At 29.1% G+C, this 23,022-nt stretch overlaps 1 protein-coding gene across 10 annotated transcripts in view; it reads right to left on the bottom strand.

Annotated features, from left to right (window-relative positions):
• Positions 1–23,022, bottom strand: part of LOC117239706 (syntaxin-binding protein 5) — a 71,133-nt gene that overhangs the window by 24,440 nt on the left and 23,671 nt on the right. For 4 of the 10 annotated variants that reach the window (XM_033505495.1, XM_033505496.1, XM_033505497.1 and 1 more), the window contains 8 exons: positions 19,478–19,682; positions 16,681–16,756; positions 13,593–13,747; positions 12,128–12,419; positions 10,851–11,094; positions 10,136–10,389; positions 8,054–8,243; positions 2,305–2,589 (listed from right to left, as the gene is read on the bottom strand). In XM_033505495.1, coding sequence (XP_033361386.1) covers positions 2,305–2,589; positions 8,054–8,243; positions 10,136–10,389; positions 10,851–11,094; positions 12,128–12,419; positions 13,593–13,747; positions 16,681–16,756; positions 19,478–19,682 — 1,701 coding nt within the window. Of the gene's footprint in view, positions 1–2,304; positions 2,590–6,119; positions 6,150–8,053; positions 8,244–10,135; positions 10,390–10,850; positions 11,095–12,127; positions 12,420–13,592; positions 13,748–16,680; positions 16,757–19,477; positions 19,683–23,022 lie in introns of all 10 variants that reach the window. The other 6 variants (XM_033505499.1, XM_033505503.1, XM_033505502.1 and 3 more) reach the window with 2 other exon arrangements.

Raw genomic sequence — 23,022 nt, forward strand, 5'->3', positions numbered from 1 at the left:
CAAAAATCACTAAAGTATTTGAACAATCAATTACTCGCCATATGAATAAGACACATAATTTAGTAATCATCATAATTTGTAATCATGTTTAAAGTTAATTGTATTAGGTCGGCCGAAAAGTTTCTTTCGTTTTATAAGGAAATAATGGATACACACATTTTTCGTTTTATATTATTTTATCGAATTACGTATGATCCATTTTGTTCTATTAAAATAAAGATCACAACGTTCGACAGATTAGGTTTCATGTTCGTATAAAGATGCATCGTTGTGAAAGATGTGTCTGTAAAAGAAAGACACTTTTCGGACAACCTAATATGTTGGAAGGAGCGTTCAGACGATCGGATATTGTTGTCAATATTTCAGGATTCTCAACATTACAGGGACATAATCATCAGATGACCAATACATAATGTTGTTAATATAATACAGTCAATATCATTGAACATTGAGGAAATAGATTGACGTATCGTTAATATTTCGAATAAGGACGAGTTGGTTCGATGAAAAATATTTTTACTCCACATATTCTACGTCTTCGAAAATAAACCAATTCATCGATAAGTTTAAAATCATGGCTGTACAAGCTTTATTTTAATTAGATATCACTGAACGCTAACTCGAAATTGAATGTATTGCCAATAATATCGAATATATGAGGAAAATGCAGTTCGTCAATAGATATTGGCAATATATGGGATGTTAAGAAAAAAGGATTCACGACTTTAAGGACTATAATACTCAACATATATCCTGCAATCAATCCCTTGAACGTAAAATCAATTTTTATCATTTATAAACATTCGATATTGTGAGTGAATTTTTTTGTTGAACGTAAACGAAGAGATTAACGCAGAAGCAAGTTAGCTCAAGGTAGTCAACATAAAATTATTTCTAATATTAACAGAGGTTATTGCATATATATAAACGAAGAGAAGACCTTCTTCTTTACAGTAAATATGCGATATGTTTTTCTTTCATTGCAATGCAAAACTCACATCTGCGTATTATAAATTGTTTGCATTGGCAACCTTGAGCTAACGTACTTCTGAATTAGTCTCTTTGTTTATGTTCAACGAAGAAATTCACTCACGACATTGAATGTTAGTAAATGATCCAAGGTCCAAGGAATTGATTACAGGACCTACGTTGATTGGACATTTTTTGTTCCTCTTGATGAGTATTATAAGCCCTTACAATCTTACACAATTTTCTTTAAACACCCTGTATATCGGTTATCTGGTGGGTCTCTTACATACGATTAATGTTGAAAACCCTAAAATGTGGTATACATACACAGGTATTAATCATCTGAACACTCCATAAGAATATATCAGTATATACTTGCAATAAAATTCATGCAATTTGTATATTCATCTTCGGATTGATTTTAAATTTTACTATTACAATATAATCACAATAGTTGTGTCATTACAATGTAAACGAAATTTCCAAATTTTTTATCATATAATGCACATAATATATTTACAAAAAGTTTTCCGTGTTAAGTATCCAAATACTTTTGTGAGCCTCTGAACATAATGAACCTACTTTTCATTTATGTCGATAAATTGAAATATAGTAACAAGTTTACTATGTATTTTATAAAAGATGCGAAAAACATTCAAATAAATTTTTGAATAATACTTTACATTTATGCTTCCATAATGTTAGAAGAATAATGATATAATAGTGTCTCGTAAATATCATTATAGAATAATGATTTATTGTTAGAAGAAATGACTTTGTCTACTTTTGTTCTTTAAGGATATACAACAATTTATAAAATTTAAATCTCTATAGAGTTTCTCATATATGTACTTATCTTGTATTATAGTTGAGTTATATATTAAAATAGTTAAACGAATCATTATAAATATCACATGTAATAATATGTATGTATTATTTAGTAGGAAGACGTTCATATTAAAAAAGTTATTAATAGAAAAATAACTTTCTTATTAGTATAATGTATTTTATACCATTAAAATATATAGGCAACGTTATCACCGTATAATCAGCAAACAGCATTATACCGAAGATACTGAAGCTAAAACGTCGAATAACGTTGGAATAAATTTATATATCGTTATAAATAAATATATCTTTCTATAAATATATGATGAAAAATATAATAAAAAGATTGTAGTATAATTTGCTTTATAAATCTTGAAAAGTCAAATCTTTCGACATAAATGAAGTAATTTCAAATGATATAAAATAAATTATTTCAGCTTACATGTCATAATCTCTAAGAAAAACGAAAGATGTATTCGAAGGATATATCAAAAAGCATACAAGTACCCCATTCTGAGACGTCACCAAAGTCGGCGTGAAAGTACTTTTTATTTTCAGATCAACCTTGCTGAGTTGCCTCTTCAGACTGAATCCCTTCCAACCGTGATTCTTAGTACAGTCTTCTTCGTTCACTGTGCCTCCAGATTTGTTGGTTTCATTTACAGATTCCTCTACTGTTCCTTTCTCATTCTTGCTTCCAGTATGAAATTCACCGCGAGGTTGCGAATGTTGAACATTGTCAGCTAGGATTGCTAATAAGCCTTCAGATTCCACGGTAGAGTCTCCATGAGTCTGACGAATTTAACATGTTGGATTTTGCACAATGTATTAATGTGTACTAAATAAACGTTAAGATTGTTTAATTCTAATTCTAAAAGCAAATTAAGTCGTGTATTATATGCATATGATACACAGCATTGTTGTAATTGTATGTTAGTAACGCTTATTGGTATGTCCCGCATTTCGTGGATTTCATAAAATATGACATAGTATAATCTTATAGATATAAACATATTATACGCTATGTTAAATATAATGTACTATATCTACAAATATTTCGTCACGAATGTACTTTTATAAAAATGATATTAGAATTTTTAGTCACCAAACGAAGAAATATCGCAAACGCATGGTCACTTGTCACTTCCCAAATGAATGCAATTTTTGAAATGTTAAAAATGAAGAGTGCAGACAAGGGAAGGTATTGTTTTCATATTTCATAGAACTCGATCTATTTGCGCACTTTAAAATTAATGCCATGAATACCTAAGATGCTCATAGAAACAATATCTCAATCAACAAAGTGCTTTCCATTTTACAAATGCAAAACCAAATGCACCAAGAAGGTGCTTTCTCAGAAATTCAAATATATATATGCGGAGTATCGTTAGTATTAATTGGCAGTATCATTTAAATAACAAGTTCAGTTAAACTTTATTGATAATAATAAGACAAGGAATGAAACGATTTGAATTTTGTCAATTTAACAATTTAAAACTCAAAATATGGTAGTTTCAACTTGATTTCTGAATAAGCACGCATTATCGTATAACTTATACCATAGAGGGTGTCTACAATTTTTCCGATACTAACATAATCCTTAAAATATGCTTATTAAATATTGTATAGTATTCAAAATAGTTAACACTAACAGACATAAACCATAGTTGATAATATAATTATTTAAGTTAAATAAATTTCCGTATACATGTACTATACTCAAAAATATGTAAATGTATTTAAAATGTTTCAACTAACCAGTTACGTAATGTTTGCACTATGAAATAATATACATAAAATAATAAATTTGTTTATACCGGAAATTTTAAACATGCACAATTTCAAGACATAGAAACATTTAGTACATAGAACATTATTACTAAAGCTGCTGTAGTATACTACTTTTGAAAGTATGAAAGATACAAACTTATAACCCATCTTCAATGTGTACACACTGTTTTATTTATTTCAGTACGATTTTACTTATTGTTTTCTAAAAAAATGTTCATTTACATTAAACAAATTTGTGAGCTTTTACCTTTTATAGTTTTTGAAATATTAGCTGATAACAGCTTTAATAATATAAGTTATACCATAAGGCTATCAATCAATAATTAGACTATATTAAGTAATATATTTTGTATGCATTACTTCTTCATCAAAAGTACAATGACGAGAGAAATATTAGTAAGCAGAAATCTTTTGTGTATAATTAATGTAGGAATCGAATTATAATAAACAAATATTTTCCCCGAAAAGCTTCTACTAAATGTACGCATTATTTGAGCAAAACTACGAAGATATAGTTAATTCTTGAAATCTATTAATGCAGTATTTTCTTTTTTCATCCTAGGATACGTCTAGCGTACTTAAAATAAACTGTAGCTGCAGTATATTATATGTATAGTCGTTACAAGCAAATTGAAACATTCCAAAGAATTCTTGATTATCTTTATCAACTAAAATAACGTAACTTTTAAGAATTCTATAGAATGCTTAAATTATTCACTTTACTGATTGTATGTATACATATACATATACATGTATATATGTATTTGAAATCACCTGCTATAATCGTCATTGCTTGATTAATGCTGTCATTTATGGAGACGATATACGTACGTAACTGAAACATTTCGTAACTTTTCATTATAAATGTACATTTAATAGATAATAATATCATACCATAATGTTCTTTATCTGTTCAATCATGAAGTTAAATATTAATCAAAGAACCACTTACAGATATATGATTTATATACACCTTACCATTCTTTCCAAACTTTCAATACATTGAATTCATACAGATTATTTCTGCAATTAATAAAATTGTTCAGGATAACATTTTAATGGACTTAAGTGATACAATACTTTAGTGTTTAATCAGTAGGCACCAATATCGTTTGTCTCATGTAAGAAAACTAAATCATAAATCGCTTAAATATTGTTGTTGTACTTTCTGTTAGGTATTATAGTCTGCAATTAACTCGAATTACGATATAAGCAAGAACACGATACACAGATTAAATACATTTATAATACTGTTCATGGTTACTACAATCTTAATGAAAAAGTTGTAGGGAAACAAAAATATAGGTACTGTGATTTTGTAGGCAGTTATCATTAAATACTATTATAGCAAGTGTGTTTAGCAATAATTCTGTGCATAAAGCTTAACGCAAATCAAAGTTTCACATAGAGCTATAAAAATAGCACTTTATATGATGATAACAGTGTTTTATTAACAACGCTCTGAAACTGAATATTTGTTTAAACATAAAAATAAAGGAGGCCCGAACGCCCAGGACTCGAATATTTTTCAAAAACATTTTCACCCTGACTTTTAAGCATTAATATATTATAATAACGAAGGCTATTTCTTTTATAAAAATAGTATTTTTAAGTGTAAATTTGTAAGTTCTGAAGCACAATTCTTTTCTGTACAATAAATTTAAATCGAGCAATATTAAACAGAAAATGTAGGAAATCTTAGGTAATATGAATAACAATGGAAAGAGAATTGCACGCATTTATATATGTATACAATAGTTTATCTGTAATCGGTAATTGTTTTCTATCGATAAATCTTGCAAGGCTAAAATAAAACATATATATATGTACGTGAACAAACACGCTATAAGAGGAAAACTATTGACTGTACTATAAAAGAATGTGTATTTGCAAACGAAGTGAATATAAGATAAATGCTTGAAATTGAAACTGAATCGATTCGATTTGACAAATCAGTCAAACCAGTCAAACCAGTCAAAAGTTTGTTCTATTTAATTGTACATTAGAAAAAAGGGACTTTCATTTACTCAACATTCATGTTAACAAAATATAGATTGGCATTGATTGCTCCATGCACTTTTTTAAATTCGGTACAGGAACGTTGTAATATGATATGTAGTAATAAATGCATGTTTCATTTAACCATTTTGTACACCTTGTATCGTTGTAACTCTAACTTAATTACTATATAGGTACATGCACAGACTCCATCAAACGTTTATGTGAAAATCGACGCACATGTATGTTTTACTGGATCATTAAGCGGTATACACTCATAATGAAAACCATTGTCTAGTAATTTAAGCTACATCTTTCATCGTGTTACTTGTTTGTTTTTCGTTTCTACCTATTTGACATCAATTGAACTTCTAAATACGATTGAAAGCTAATAGTAAAACTGAAACATTATCTACTATTTACTACCTACTTCTGTCGAGTTCGTTTATTTTCGCAATAAAATAATACCGCATATCATCAAACTAAAGTAAAAGTCTAGCTGTTTCTTTAACGAAAAATAGTATTGTTCTTACTTGTTTCAACGTAGGTAGACACATAGTTAGCTAAACATTAAATGCATAATAAGCATGAATATAATGAAGATAAAACGTTTCTTTATTTAAAAAAAAGAAGAGTATATATACGACCCAATTTTAAAATTATAACGCGTTACAAGAATTTTAAAAGTCATCTAGCGTCGATCATTAGACATTTTCAGATGCATAACATGAAATTACTTTTGATAAAAGTGACTTACATAAATCTGTTGCAACTAACTTTAACACTCGGCACATGGAAAATGACAAGTTTGACCACTAGTTGCCGATAACATTCTCGTTTGTTACTTAAAATTGAATAATTCGCGTCTAGATACAACTTCCCCTGTTAAACTTTTTACTTCTAAGATTCCAAGCAGAAAATACAAACATATATAGATCCAGTATATAGTTGCGATTCATTTCATTCACAAGCAATTTCTTCACCTCGAATCTCCAATCATAATTTTGAAAGGCATCATATGCATATGCTATATGTAATATCATATTATCATTTATCATGTCAATTTAATCGCACAAATTCCTGTTTTGAACTTGTAGAATTTTTAAAATATTCATTGGCAAATATTAACAAAAAAGGACCTAGCCATTAGAATTGGGTCCTCTTTTGTCAATATTTACCGAATGTCTATTATGATAATTGAAGTATTTAACTTGCTGTGAAAACATCTTGTCTACTAAAATAAGGTTTCTTCTGCTTACAAATTTTATATTCTTTTACAAATGTTTATTTCTGTAATGAGAACTGAAACAATATTTCAAACAGAAGTTGAATTACGCAAGCTTCTACGTTGAAAAGCGTATAAGATTACGAACATTTCATTCGTTAAGGAATCAAATACCTAAATTACTTTTAGATTCTTTATCTACATACTTATAAATTGCTGCTATAATATGCATGTGAATATGAAACCAACTTTTTTTATAAAGAAAGATGAAATCTCTTTTTCAAACTTTAATACATTTTTAAAAATGCTTGTACTTTATAAATTTTCTGCTTGGAATTTATGAAAATAATATAATAGTTATATACTTACTTAACTATTAGAATCTTTATCTAAACGATGGGTTAGTCAAAAGCACCTTATGAATTAAAATAACGCATGACAATAATTACGAGTATAAGAAGCTAAAACAGACGACAAAGGCAAAGCTTTAGGTTTTTAACTGATCTGAGAGGAAAAGAGAGATATTTAAGCTTTATCTTACAGTTACGTTTTAAATATTAACGAATAGAGTAATTATTTGGATATCGTCTACGTTATTTTTATTCGATTAACTGGTTCTTCGGTTTATCGTTGGGTGTTTGGTTTATTAGTTATCATTTTTACTAGAGCCTAGTTAATTTATATTATTTCTATCTCATAAAACGTGTAAAACGATGGTAATAAAGTATAAAATAGAATGATAAATTTGATTAACTATTAAAATATATTAGTTTTTCCAGTAAGTAGGGAATAAGCTTTTATTTTTTAATAAGGAATCTCCTGTGAAAATCAAATGATACCTTCGATATTATTTTCCTTCCGATAACGTTACTAGGAAGCTATTCTTAAAAACACTGTATTATATGATCTACGACTATTATTATAAATTCTACTTTTAATATTTGTATCAAAGCTGAAATGTCGCGATGTTATTGATAACATGAGTTTTTAGTATTTACAAAAAAAACAAAAATTAATAATTACAAATTTAGTAATAAATTGAACATTCAAATTATATAATTTTCTTTACAATCATGCAGTAATGGAGATTATTAGTTTTAATGTCTAGAAAAAGCGAAATGCATATATTTAAATATCAAATTTTCAAGATGTTTCATTGGATAAGGTTAAGGAAAATGAGGAAATTACGATTAAAATATTTAAGACAGCTTTAACTAACAATAAGAAAGAAATACATTTTACCTGGTCTGTGCTAGGACTTCTCGCTTTGTCTTCGTTCTCTCGTTTCAATTCATCCTGACGTTTCGGACTGCGTAGTACTCGCTGACACGGGTCCGTGTTACCACCGATATCCGCGGTGTTCAACACAATCAAAGAAATCTTCTGAACAATGTCTATTATCACTATACCAGACTCGTTCCCATAAGCCATTCTAAAATTAAATAATATCTATTTAAAAAGAAATTCCCTCTATTCTTTCAAGCAGAAAGCAAACACTGATATTGATGATGCAATACAAAACGAAATTAAATTAAATATAACAGAAATTTCACATTTCTAAGAACTCGTTGAACATCTAAAAGCTTTAATAACAGACGAATTGATAAGAATCTCGTATACTGTATAAATTATCATCAGATCTCTCGTTAGATTCCATCAAGATTTGATGACGATAGTAATCATCTGCCAACTATTTGTGGTCTTGTATAGAGCGTTTCATATGTCATTAATTATCATTATTACAACATTTTAGAACTTCCTTTCAATTTTGCAGAAATAGAAAGCTAATTTTTTAGAATTAAAATCTTTTCATGTATATTGCTTATAAATATATGAAATATACATGTAGGATTGTATGCTACAACTTTCTGACGAAATATACATTTACTCTTATAAATATTGTTATCTTCGTTTAAAGCATCAAATCCAAAGAGTATACATATGTCATGATAAGAGATACGGAAACATTAAATATAAATTGTATCTAAGAGAAATGATGGTCCGGTCCATATGACTTGCATTACTGAAACGCTGTAAATATTTGCTTGGTTTGTAACTAAAAGAATTAGTAAATAAATAAAGGCTAGTAAAATTAATAAACTAAAATTAGTAAGTTACCCTATATTTATTGCGGTGCAAAAGACTGTCGGGTTTTGGAAATATTTTGAGCGTTTTTCAAATACATACTAGTAACTAGACTGCGGATTTCTATGCACTTAGCTATAGAAAATTTGGAAATGAAAAATTTCACAAAATGCACATAATATGAAAAAATATATAAAATATCCAAAAAATAGCGCTTTTTCTAAAACAATTTTCTATCGAGTTTATATATTTTTAATTATATTCTCAAAAATATGAACTTGCGTAAAAGTCTGCAGTCTAGCAGTCTAATAATAGATAATAGACAAAGCCTCAAGCACAATTTTTGATTCTTTGTTTTCGTTTCATTTTGTCTTCTAAGAAAATCCCTTAAGTTTTCTACCATCTGTTGCTAAATATCCTCTATCTAACAATAGATATAATATTGCCCGCAAAAGCATTCGTAATCAGGAACCTTATGCAAAATATTTCACTTAAAGTTAAAACTTGAAATCTTGCTCAAAATTACAATAGAAAATAATTTAGATAAAAATTAAACGGTTTCAAGGGGAATATAATTTCGTGTAATCGACATGACAGGAATAAGTTAGGCGATCGACTAGGATTGATTGGGAATTCGAAAACTCGACGAATCTTCAACATTTAATCAGAAATGTGACTACGTACGAAAAAATATCATTTTCAATATCATTTATACATTTTCGACTTATTTCTTTATATAAATTCATTCTCTTTTCGGGTTGATTCAGAAATACTTTATACCATATAAACCTTTACGAAAGTATTTCATGAATTCAGAAAAGATTCACAGTATTATTTTTTTTTACGTAATCATACAAAAAGTACGTAATCGAATCTCATAGTACACTACATTGTACACTAAATAATTTTTTTTAAGTTACATATATATAGAACAAATAAAATTTCTAGAGGAAATTGGTATAAAAAAATAGAAGACAAAGAAAATAAGATATTTTTGACTGTCGATCAATAAATTATAATGTGAGGCTTTCAGTCACAGTCAATTGAGTTAATTAAGGAAAAGTAAAGGGAAGCACTTTAATCAAAATACTATGTGGATAAATGGAGCCCACGTACCAGCTTTCTTTTCATTTATGTTGTTTTGGTCAGTTAAATAATACATAAACATGCACTACACAGTAGCTTAAAAGTAATTCTTTTCAGATCAATGAACCTTATACAGATACTTTAAATACTTACAAACCATAGGAAGAATTCAAACTGAGAGCTGTTATATTTTCAGCTTGTTCTCCGATATTGGCAATCGTTAAGCAAACCAGGGTTGCCTGAAAGCCTGCAGCCCTCTTCTGTAAACCAGTCTTAACTTTAAGTGGTTGATTCGATTCGTTATTTTTTGACTCGCTACTTCCCGAAGTATTACCAGCTGGAGAATCATGGTCGGATGAACTTTCGATTTCCTTAGCTGGATCAGCTGTTAGTGATATCTCCAAAGTCTATAGTAAACGCCAATAAATTGTTACTATTTAATTGGTAGGCAAGAGTTGAAAGCTAACATTATATTTATGAAAGGAAAATAATGCTCAATTTAAAACAAAGTTAAATGCAATATTCTTATAAGACTTTAGCATTTATACAATGAATTTTAATATCTAAATACGACTTTACATTGAAAGAAAAAGAGCTTCGGTAAAAAGTGTGTATCTACAGTTCAATAATAAAAATTCAAGCTGGAAATTAAACTTTCTTACATTCGTTTCCAATTGAATAATGTAAATATTGCACGTTTACGTATATAAAATAAAATTGCCTTTTCAATGTTCTAGTCATTAACTAATTTAACACTCCAAATTAATGTTGTTATAATCATCAAGATTTGTATAATGTGATAAGATTTAAAAACGCGGTTATCACTAAAACTCTAAGTATACATACAATTAAAAAGTAAATTACTTACCACGACTTCCGACATACTCTCAACTTTTTTGAATTTAAATAAAACAACGTGTCTTCCGCTACCCGCAATCGCTAATTTTCGACTTTCGGGACAAAGGAAGATGAGTTGTATCGCTAAAGGATCTTCTTCCGAGTCTATACTACGTGTTCTACCTTTTTCAAAAAGTTTCGCTGTCTTCAGTTTATAAAGCACTTGTAACGTGCCTGCCGATGCATCCCAAAACTTTATGCTACCATCAGCGTGCCTAAAAATACGTATCATTATTATTAATACATCATATTACATAAAATCATGTTTCTAATATTCATGCATGAACTTATTAGAATTGAACTTTTAATGAAAAGAGCACATGGCGACGTACATTTTCGACACTAACTCGTATAATAATCTATTATATCACATGTCTGTTTACTATTTTCATTGAGTTAAATATAACACTTTCGGCATTACGATCAGTTACAAATTGCAGTATAAGAAATTTCCAAAAAATTGATTGTTCGATAAGAAGTCAAGATTACATTGACTTTTTTAAATGATATTGTGTATTTTTTACTTTACACTATCGTGGCTGATATTAAAACGAGTTTAGCGACTTACTATACTACGACCTTGCAATGACCTTAAATCATGAAATATTGACTTAATCAAGGGAAGCTGAAAGTTATTTTGTTTCGATCAAATTACACATTTTACAATAGTAAGCTTCAACAAAAAAGATGTTAATCATACGCACATTACAGAAGGAGCATAAACAGTGTACAAAAATAAACATACCTTATGTAGTGGTGTTATTTACGTAGTGTCATTTTAAAAGATCAAGGTGACCTTGGACATTCTATCGAAAAGACAATTTTTTGGAAATTTCTGATATTGCAATTTGTGACCTTTAAAATTAAAAGCTGATTAACTTTTATTCAAAACATTGTTTTGTTAAATTACCGAAAGTGCCTGAAAAATCGTGACAGCAGTTATGTATAGTTTGCTGAAAAAGAAAGATCTTTTGCTTCAAATAGAATAACATCTTTGCTACTTTATTACCTCTAATGTCGTAGAACAAATTCCACAAAAATGTGTCGTTTTAATTGACATTTTATAAAATAATTTTTTAAAAATAACAATATATAGTTGATGAGTAATACGTTATATACTTGATAAGATGAAAAATATGCAACATATCGTTGCCAACAGTGAATAATTTACAATAAGTAAACAGTTATATAAATATACAAAAGCAGTTTAATTAAATTTTGTTTATAAATGTAAATAAAAATATTTACCCAGTTAAAATAATTTCATTGTATCCGCTTGAGCTTGAGCTCCATTCCCCACCGGATATTGGCCAATCCTTTTCGCTAAACCCTGTCTTTTTTTGAGACTTCGATCCAACTGAATAAAAAGCTGGTACTAGATCCGAAGGACAGTCAGCAAAATACGCACAGCATGTCACAGGTGACTCGTGTATGTCCATCGGATATGGATTTTCAAAACACGGAAATCCAGGAGTTAATAAATCTATCACAACCAAGTCGTTTTGTAGTAGAACTACAACAGCATACGGATCTTGATAATCTATAAGAATAGAAAACATTAATCATAACAATTTCACGTGTAAGATAAGTAAAATCTGAATTACATATATATTATATAGAGAAATAACGAAATCATAACTTTATCTTATGCGGGGTATCTCGGGTTTATTCTGTAAAATGATACTAGTATATTATCATGATATATATATTCTATGAATAACAATATATAAACATAGGCTTATAAATGCTGTATTAAAAAGTTATAACTGGTGTAATGAATTGGATGGATTGAATTTTTGTTCAATATAATAATTAAACGAGCATCAGCCTTAGCAATGAATAGATCAAGAAATAAGAATAAATAGGTGTTAAAATTGATACAGGAAGTTCGTTACATTTTACAGGTAAACACCGAAATCAAAAGAAATGAATGTGAAATTCATAATATATGTACTAACTCTTAAAATATACTGAGACGTTTTTTTAAAGAAAGACCTGATACTCTGTACAAAGTGCGGCCGAGTAACGGTATAAACAGGCAAAAGTTAGTTCCTTATGGAAAAATAAGGAGAAAATATAGAATAGCATTCTTTCATATGATACATTCGTTTTCAAAAAAATTGAATTTAAAAATTTATCAAGTATACTTGAACATGGCTAATTTCGAAGTAAACAAGAGTAAATGATCGACAGAGAAAAAGATCGAGAACATAGAACAAAATTTTTCCACAAAACGCTTTGTTTCTGAGAAAAATAAATTTGAAAATTTATCAGAAGCCAGTTCTTAACTAAATATGTTCAGATCCTATTCTCTCGAAAATGAAGCTTCAAACAGAAATTTTATTCGACATTTTTGATTTACATGTTTTGTCTAATAGAGAATAACCTCCTGCTGATTATTTTCTTACACCCAGTGGCTAATTAGTTCAGTTCAAGTATACGTGATAAATTTTCAAATTCGATTTTCTCGAAAACGAAGCGTCATGAATAAAATTTATTCTATATTTTCTCCTCATTTTTTCATAAGGAATCACCTCGTGTCCGCTTGTACGTGTTATTCAGCCGCACCCAGCATAAAAAAAGGAACTCTTGCGTGAGAAGAGCAAGAAGTCAACATATACATATGTATTTTGCTTATGTAGTTAAAGTAACATGTACATATTAAGTATTTTTTATAATAAACAAAAGAAATTTAGTAATTTTATTAATATACCACTGGTCCATGGATTTTCGCACAGTGTTATGAAGTCTATCACATTGTGTTCCATTTCTAGTACGGTGGTAGTTTTCCCATGTATCACCGTTATACTTGGAGTTCGGCCAGTTGTGTCATACGCTAAACCACCGGAAAATATAACGTATGCTTCCCTAAATTAACACGAACGATACAATATAATTCTTGCGCCTTTAATTATTCGAAATACAAGATGTCACGTAAAAAATATGTAGCATCTACTTTAGGAATGAATTGAACATTTTAGAATAAAAAGATACCTATAAATAAGTATCCTATTTGACACTGTTTATATTTATAAGTTACAATGAAATTTGTATTCTATCAAACTGACATTCATTGTTACTGTTTCAACAGACTCAGACTAGTTTGTATGTCAATACAGACATATAGATAATACTTTTTTAATAATCCCTTTAACTAAACTACTGTCAGTAGCTGTTAATGCTTTTTAACTGTCATTCATCGATTTTGATAAAGATTGTTATAAATGATTTAAAAAATTGAGAAAGTTCAGAATATAAACTATATTTTTCTTAATATTACACATTAGGTTGTCCCAAAAGTTTCTTTTGTTTTATAAGGAAATAATAGATGCACGACATCATATGTATATACATATACTCAGATACAAAGAAATCGGAAAGAATGTAATTTTTACATCGAACTCTGTTTATACGAATCTATCAGGAGACAAGTAGATTCTTGCAACCAAATCATTCATGTAATAGAAATCCACCTGTTTCCCTTCACCACCTGTGATTTTTCAGTTAAGAGGACTACGTGTTCATATAAGAGAATTCCGCGAAACATTTTCTCTTAAATAAAAAAAAACTCAACTGCGAAGCATGAGAGTGTGTCACTTGACGCGTTTCTTACTGTTTACTTCTTATTGTTAGACGCTCATATAAGTGAATTGACGCTCGGTGATAGTACAAATGTTAGTAATAGAAGCTCACAATCAGCGAAAGTTGAGTTAATTAGGCACTACTAAAATTTCGTCTATATAAACGAAGTTCCATCGTATCTAAATTTATCAGAAATTTTTGTCGATTTTTTAACACTCAACGTGTATCTTTTTATCGACAATCATTCACATTGAAGTTGAAAGACTGAGAACAGCTCTTAAAGTTTGGATTCGAAAACATATGAAATTGTATCACTGAACGAATGTTGGGTTTTTGAACGACGAACATGACTGTTCAAATAGAATTTTAAGAAGTCCATATTTTCTAAAAAATGAAATATAACTTTTGTCTAAATTTGCTTGGAAATATTCACCCATCTTATGTAAATTCATTTGTGTAGACTACATATTTAAATTTGATTTGATTAAATTTCGATTTGTAGGAAATTAAGAAAAATAATTATTATAGATATTTGAACAAATATTCGATTAATCTATTACGTTTAAGAATTGATCTGTTAAGTTGATCTAGATATTTACGGACACCCTATATAAGTGGCATGATTATTGCACAAATAACAATTTTTAAATTAAATGGATTACGTACAAATGGATACAAATGCCCCGTTATAAAAAATACGCTGAAATATCTACGCTAATACTGAAAAAAAACAACTCTGCCTGAGAAATAATAATTTCCGAGATAAAAATTCTTGAATGCAACTGAATTTCATGAACATAAGCAAAAGTTCAAAGGTTAGTATTTAAATTCGTAACCAGCAAAATCATGGCTTCCAACCAACCCACCATTCCTCGTCATACTTTATTTTAAACAAAATCCCCGATATCGATGTCAAAAAGAGATCAATTTAAGATTAAACGGTCCTATGTCGAAAAATAGAACAAAATACGCGCAACTATTCGATGTATACGGCTTTCACAGGTGAAAAAATCGTACCCGCCAACTTTCAAACACAATACCTCGTTGTAAATCATTCTATTGTAATATCGCGGACAAATGACCTAAAAGATATCGGGTGAACCGTAAACAATGTCGCGAGAAAATTAAGTGCCGACAGAACACGTGCGTGGTGGGTCTATGAAAAAAGACAAAGGGACGCTAAGGGAGAAAGACGAATTAACAGTCAGTGTGAGTTGAAAAATTAGAGAGTGTGAATTGAGAAGTCAGAGTGTTGTCAGCGTTGTCGAGGAGTGTGGTCCACGTGAAAGAGAGCGTTGGAACCGTGGTGACGAGAGTTGTAAATTAACTATTTGATTGTCTTAGTTATAGCATATTACTGTATTTAGTTCATCTTAAATAACCATCGTTTCCTATTTAATCCATTTTAAATAAATTAATAAAATCCTACACTATTAATATCGAAAACATAATAGTAAACTTTTCGTAACCAATTTTTTAAAACTTCATCCAGTACTCATGGTACGAATACGTACATATTACATATGTAGACAAAAGACCAGGTACGTTCTAAAATCCTATAGAGTTGGAGTAGAATATTGTTACTCCGGAAGTATGTTATTTATTTTTGATAATAAGTATAAAAAGATGTCACAGAGAAAAATTGTTTATTTGTAACTAGTAAACATTTTTTCTTAAGATAATAATTTTCGGGATATTATGTTCATTAATGTTCTTTAATATTACGTTCATCGTGATGTACCTTTACTTTAATATACAGTATTTCGAAAGTACAGATGAATGAAACAAAAAAATAATGCGTGATGAAAGAAGAAATATACACTTAATCACTCTACTTTCTAACAACGAAACTTTCTAAATACAAATCCCCCAGATATAAATTCAATTACATTTTAACTATAAACCGCATGGTGATGCTTGACACAGCGTATGTTGTTTTATTCTCACATAGCAATAACTAACTCAATATACAAAATTCACTTAAAATTTTGAATTGGATTTTTTTAAATATAACACATTACAGTGTATTACTCATAATATTTTTAGATATTCCAATACTTATAATAGTATTACTTATTTAATCAATTGTTTCAAGAAGAAAAAGAAAATTGTTGTGTATAAAATAGATTTTGTTTCTTTCATTCGAATGACCGAGCTTGTGTGTTTCTATGCATCTTAATCTGTATACCCAATGTTAACAAAAATTGATTATATCTTACCCTGATCTTGACAGCTTCCATTCAACTTTTTGAATTGGTTTGCAAGGTTCTGGCTCGCCATCTTTAGTAGTTTTCGCTGTAAATATTATGCTTAATAAGTATAAGTATAATATATAATATATAATGTAATAGTATATAACAAAAAGTACATATACATATATATACATTATATTTTAAGATAGGAATGTATATTAATATAGATAACCTATTTATCAGCGTTATTTTGATAGATATAAGAATTCTAAACGAAATCAATTTCAAATAAACTATGTACGTATGTAAGTCGTGCACGATGTTGAATTTCAAGGGTTTATTAATTAAATTTATTGGCCAGAGAAATTCATTTTTACAAATTATAACAATCTTATTCTTTGAATTATTTATAATCGTCCGCTGTGAGAAAAATAGAGTGTTCTGTACATTCTTCTTCAGAGATTTCTCTGATAGTAATCAATACTGCCAATTCATATTAAATAAAAAAAAAATATACAATACATAGGAACCAGTGTGCATTTTTTGCGACTTAGTGCGATTTTTTCAAACTTCGATGGCAATTTATAAACATTCAAAATCATAAAATTTAATACATAAAGACGCACCTCCACTACGCCGATCGACAAAACCGAGCTTATGGGCAATGGGGATACGTGATCGGCACGTGGCAACAAGCCGCGCGGTATAGCTAAAGAGCAAATCTTTTATGCATTATAATAAACACCGCAATTTATGGTTTTACGGTGAAGGTCCATGACATGAATAAAATAATTACATTGAATGCATCGTAGGTAGGAAAGCAAAGTTATCTCGATACTAGTACGTATATGATACACGTATGTTCGAATACATATAAACATGGAAGAACATAAATGGATAAACATAAATATATAAATCGCATCGCAATACGAATGCGTACAAATTGAAATAAATTCCAAAGAAAATTATACCTTTTGGGAAGACTCTATTAAACATGTAAAGATTTTTCGCGTTTGTAGTACATAAAGATCAACTTTTATATCTCTGAATTTCTTATAATCGGCTTATTTTGTCTTTCTGATCGTTATCATATATATATAATCGTCATGATATATATCGTAGAAAAAAATAGTTAGACTAACATACCTCTAAGTATGTATGTATATTTTGAAAATTATATTTCTGAATATGCATTCTTCTGGTAGCAAATATAAAAGAGTACCGCTACACGAGTACCATTTGGACGGTATAATTAACGCAATTAATAAAGTTTTTATGACATCAACTTGTTAAAATTAATTTAATAGCAATTAGACAATTAATTAATAAACTTCTTAACATTATGTGTACATGGAGTTAGCTAGAAAATATTAATATAATATAAGCTAGTTTAATATTATGAGCTCTCTTGAAACCATTTTATCTTAATTAAATGGAACTTAAACTTTTCTGCAGTTGTATTAGGGAACGAAACTTGGTCGCCCACATTTCTCTTAAATGAAATGGCAAACATTTTCTTTTCTGTTTCTTATTTATAATCAAGAAGTTACGACGAAGACCTTTTCTTAATAGAAACTTTGAGGAAATATTGAAAGATGTCAAAATAAATGTACCTACACTGGATTGGAAATCATTGTCTTAAATGTTCAAAACAATGTCCTTGAAACAATCTTTTCATTAGATTTCTGTTTATATATCGGCATAAAACATTAAGCGACTCTTATAACAAAGGAAGTTATGACAGCAAGAATACATACTGCCTTTTGCACCTGTTACGTCGGGCGACACTCTACCTAGACCAAGCCACACACCGCGGGCAAGATGGGAAGCAGATGTCCGCTTATCCTTACTGCGTACACTCAATAGTCTTAACGACCCATCGTAAATCTTAGGAATTTGCTAGCTAAGGTCCTTCAGACCGAACAAATATTGTTTTTCTAAATTGCTTTCTAAGGAATATTCTCTACTACGGTTGACACGGGAAAGTTAGTTTTTTCTCAGGTATAACACTTCACACTAGCAACTTTCTATCGAGGGGGGCTAAGACCCTTCCTAGTCCGAAACCGTAAACAAGCTATTGTATATTATATATTATATTTGGCCCGATCATCGTACTACGGGCTATGCCCATAATATTTACGTTCGGTCCGATCATCTACTACGGGCCATGCTTGTAATATTTACGTTTGGCCCGATCATCGTACTACGGAGGTTAAGGGGTTAATTACCTTATTGATGTTATCATAGGTCTTATTTAAAGGTCCAAAAACATTTATTTTACATATTTAGTAAAATAAATTTCAAGCTAAAACATGTTCATGTAAATGTTTCATGTCACCTCCTCGCTTTTTTCTAGAAAAACCATTTTCATCATAATTCTTTAGTTATGCCGAATAGAAAAGAATGTTTTAATTAATTATAATTAATATTAAACATAATTAGCAATCTAACTAAATATCATTAATATCTCATTCCATTAAAACAAAAATGATGTGCCTCCTTTTTTCTCTGAACAATCTACCCAGAAAATATCGTTGCAATCCAAACCGTTAACTTCTCCGTTCTATTTAATTCTAAATAATAGTAACAACAGATTGAAATCGTTATCCAATTTTGGATAAAAGAAGAGCTCATTACGCTTTATTTGGCACACCCTACAGTAATGATGATTCAAAGTATTATAAATATGTGCCATGTAGATTTCATGTACATACATACATACGCATACAATTCATAAATGTTTAACAAAGAATTAGCATTTCATGAATTGCCGAGACAATAACAAAAGATATTTAAATAAAAAAGAAAAAGGAAAATTTCTCACCATGTGGGTGCGTTATATTCGTTGGCTTTACTTGACGCACCGTCCATGTTGCCAAAGAACCATCAGTATGACTACACATAAACTGTTTACCCTCGTGATGCCAAGATATCGATTTCAAAGGTACGTCACTGTGGCATCTGTATTCTGCATTTTTTGTTTTTAAATCCCAAAAAACCATTTGTCCCGATTCATATCCTATCAGCATCTGAAATTAAAGATTAAAAGCATGATGTGTCAGATGTGTGTCTGTGTGTATGTGTTTATGTGTGTATGTTCTGTGTGTGCCTATGTGTGTGTATGTGTGTGTGAAAGAAAGAAAAAGAGAGAGAACAAGAAAATACTTATGTCATAAATAGCTATTCTAAGAAAAATGTTGTATGTAATTTTTTATAATAACACATAATTTTCATAATAAACTGATACAATTTATAATACAAATTACGTACACACAACAAGAACAAATATGAATATGTAGTGCAGAATGGATCAGAAAATTTGATATTACTTTAAATGCAATGAGCAACAATTTCATTGAAACTGTGTGTTGAATTTTATGTAATTATGAATTGTAACATAAAAATAGTTAATGAATATCCAATTTCAATGCTGCATTTATATTTCTTATTAATGTGCTTTATGATAATTTGCAAAAGTTAATTGCAAACGACTGCTATTTTTCAAATAAATATTATAAGTATTTATTATAATTTTATATTACCTTACAAATTGTTTTTAATTAATTTACAAAAATCCATTATTTTCTATCAACTAACGTAAACTTTCGTTTATGTATATCGCACTATATGCAAATTTTATTAAATGTATATTAGATATGATATACAAGAATTTATTAGTGATGTAAAATTACTAAACAATGTAACAATTTTTACTATCTGATAATGCTACGCAAACATCCCTTTTTATTGGAATTTTTATATTCGATCAATTGGAGTGAACAGTGAAATATATATAATTTTTCTTTTTTCTAAATGAAAAGAACTACAATGGTTCGATTGAATTTTTTCCTGAATAATAAGTTCAAACATAAATTAAAGCAGATCATGATATTGAAGAAGAGCAAAAAAAAATGGATTTTGTTAATATAACTGCTGTTACTTCTACAAAAATGTTTTCGCTTTCTGTTTGTGTAAACAATGTTGTGCAATTCGTTTTTTGATCACACAATAAGCACTTACAATAGAATTTCTTCAGGTAATGTTACCCGTGTTATACCTTTAAATAATATTATAATATATGTCTAACATTTTTCATTTTATAGAGGCGGATCTCTTTTCTATAGTACACCCTTAAGTTGATCCTAAAAGTTTCTTAAATCATCGTATGATGATATACAAGTATAACTTATACATACAAAGAGTATATAGAAATCGCAAAGCTACATAAAGATTTCATAAATTGGTTAATGTCTACATATTTTCATTCTGCATTCTGAATATTAAGTATTCTTAATAAGCATTCCGTATACGCATTATTAACCCTCAAATTAATATTGTTGGATCGTAGATGACATATAAAAGCTTAGGTTAAATATTATTTTGGAGTACTTGATATTAATTTATATTTTGTGTTCTATGTGACAATCAATAGTATTTATCATGTAAAGTACTGAGTATAAATTAATATTAAGTACTCTAAAATTAAGTAACAATTTCAACTATTATGGTTACATATGACCCAAAGATAATTGCAGTTTAAAGTAATTCTTAGTTGCAAATAGCAACAAATTTTTTACAAAATCTTTCTCCATCTAAATCCTGATATGTAATTATTATGAGACTATATCTATCGCTTTTGAGACCAGTCAAATAATTTAAAAAAATGAAATTTCAAATCCTTTGGAATTTTATATGCAAAAAGCGATGCATTAATGCCCCGTCAATATTGAAATCAACAGATCCATTATAAATTTTGATTTCTGTCGTTCTACGAGCGCAACCCAAATCAAAACAAAACAAAATCGAAGCGATAAATCACTAATTCAGTTAACGAAACAAGGTTTTTACGATTTGTTTTTCATTCTGTAAAACTGAATCCAAAATGAATTCGAAATGGTTCTCCACCTCACAAGGTTTCGCTGTATTTAATTTACCGACTTAGAATATTGATCTTTGGTTTGGTTTATCTTCGAAAGGACATGAAGCAAAGTCAATATTAAACAAGTCCACATTACTTAATATTAACGGGACTTTGTTGTAGTTTTCAGATAAGTAATTCAATTTTTCAATAATCTAGATGGATAAAATTGAGTGTCTAAAATTCTCCTTTTAATCTGTTATACGAACATTTCACATTACTTTTTTTACTTGTTTGCTCTTAAATTAAAGTACAACTGTTTTTTGCAATAGACAAAAAGGTATTTCATCTCACAAGACAAGCTTGAGATCTAGTCCTGCTGGTCACAGATTTCAATGACATTTAGTGTAATGATAGTTCTATATGTAAAACGTATCTAAACGTATCTGTTATTTTAGTCTGAAATAGTAGACCAATTGAGAAAAATGCATTTAATGTTTGAAAAAATCGCATATTTCCTACTCTCCAGGTCTTGGAGTAGGTTATACATTAACGATTGTAGTCCAGCGGCAAACCTAAAAGAGTTCGAGTTGCTTATCTCAGGTTCTCATTTAGTTGGAAGAACTTTTTCCAGTACAATTACCTTAAATATTACAATTACGAAAGAGTGAATTATTTTGTTTTTCTTGTTATAAGAATCATTTCTTATTTATTATTAATAAAACAATTTATTGAAAAGAATAGTATACAGGGTGACGAAAAAAGATATAGTACTTACATATAATATAGTAGAGGGAAGTATAAAATATGTAATCAATATATGTCCTAAAAGCAATCCTCTCGGTGTAAAGTCAATTTTTATTATCTATTAGCGTTCCATATCACGATCATATTTTGCTTCTTATACAGAGAAATTAGGATAGTTCAAGGTTGTATATATAAGATTGTTATTAATATCAGCCAAGATTACTTCATAAACATAAACATGGTACAAATCCTCTGTCTTCATCCAGTTTGGTAAACGTTATTTTCGTGTTGTTAACAATGACCATTCATTATATTGCATATGGTCATGTTAATGAAAACATGTATGCAGCCCGTTACTTGCACACAGAAAAACATCCCAATAACTATATCCCTCTCGTAAATTGATTAAAAAGCTTCACCAACATTTATGTACATTTATGGTAGAGAAAAGCGTGTTTTGAGGATGGTAGAAGAGAACCCAGAAACAAGTTCCCGAAGGATTTCAGTGGCTGCAGATATCAACGGATATCATATCAACATTGCGTTGATTCATCAAACTCTTTAACAACAATTACTTTATCCATGTAATAAAATTGATCTAACAAAAAAGATTGCGGTTTACAATCCTCTATGCTATACTATAAATAAGTATTATAAGCCCTTTAGGTATAGGACCCTTTTTTATCATCTTGCATACTATTCTTTTTAATAAACTGCTTTATTAATAGCAAATAAAAAATAATACTTGTAACGAAAAACACATA

Source organism: Bombus vosnesenskii, unplaced genomic scaffold (genome assembly GCF_011952255.1).
Source record: "Bombus vosnesenskii isolate JDL3184/JDL3185 unplaced genomic scaffold, Bvos_JDL3184-5_v1.1 scf7180000014105, whole genome shotgun sequence".
Classification (NCBI taxonomy): Eukaryota; Metazoa; Arthropoda; class Insecta; order Hymenoptera; family Apidae; genus Bombus; species Bombus vosnesenskii.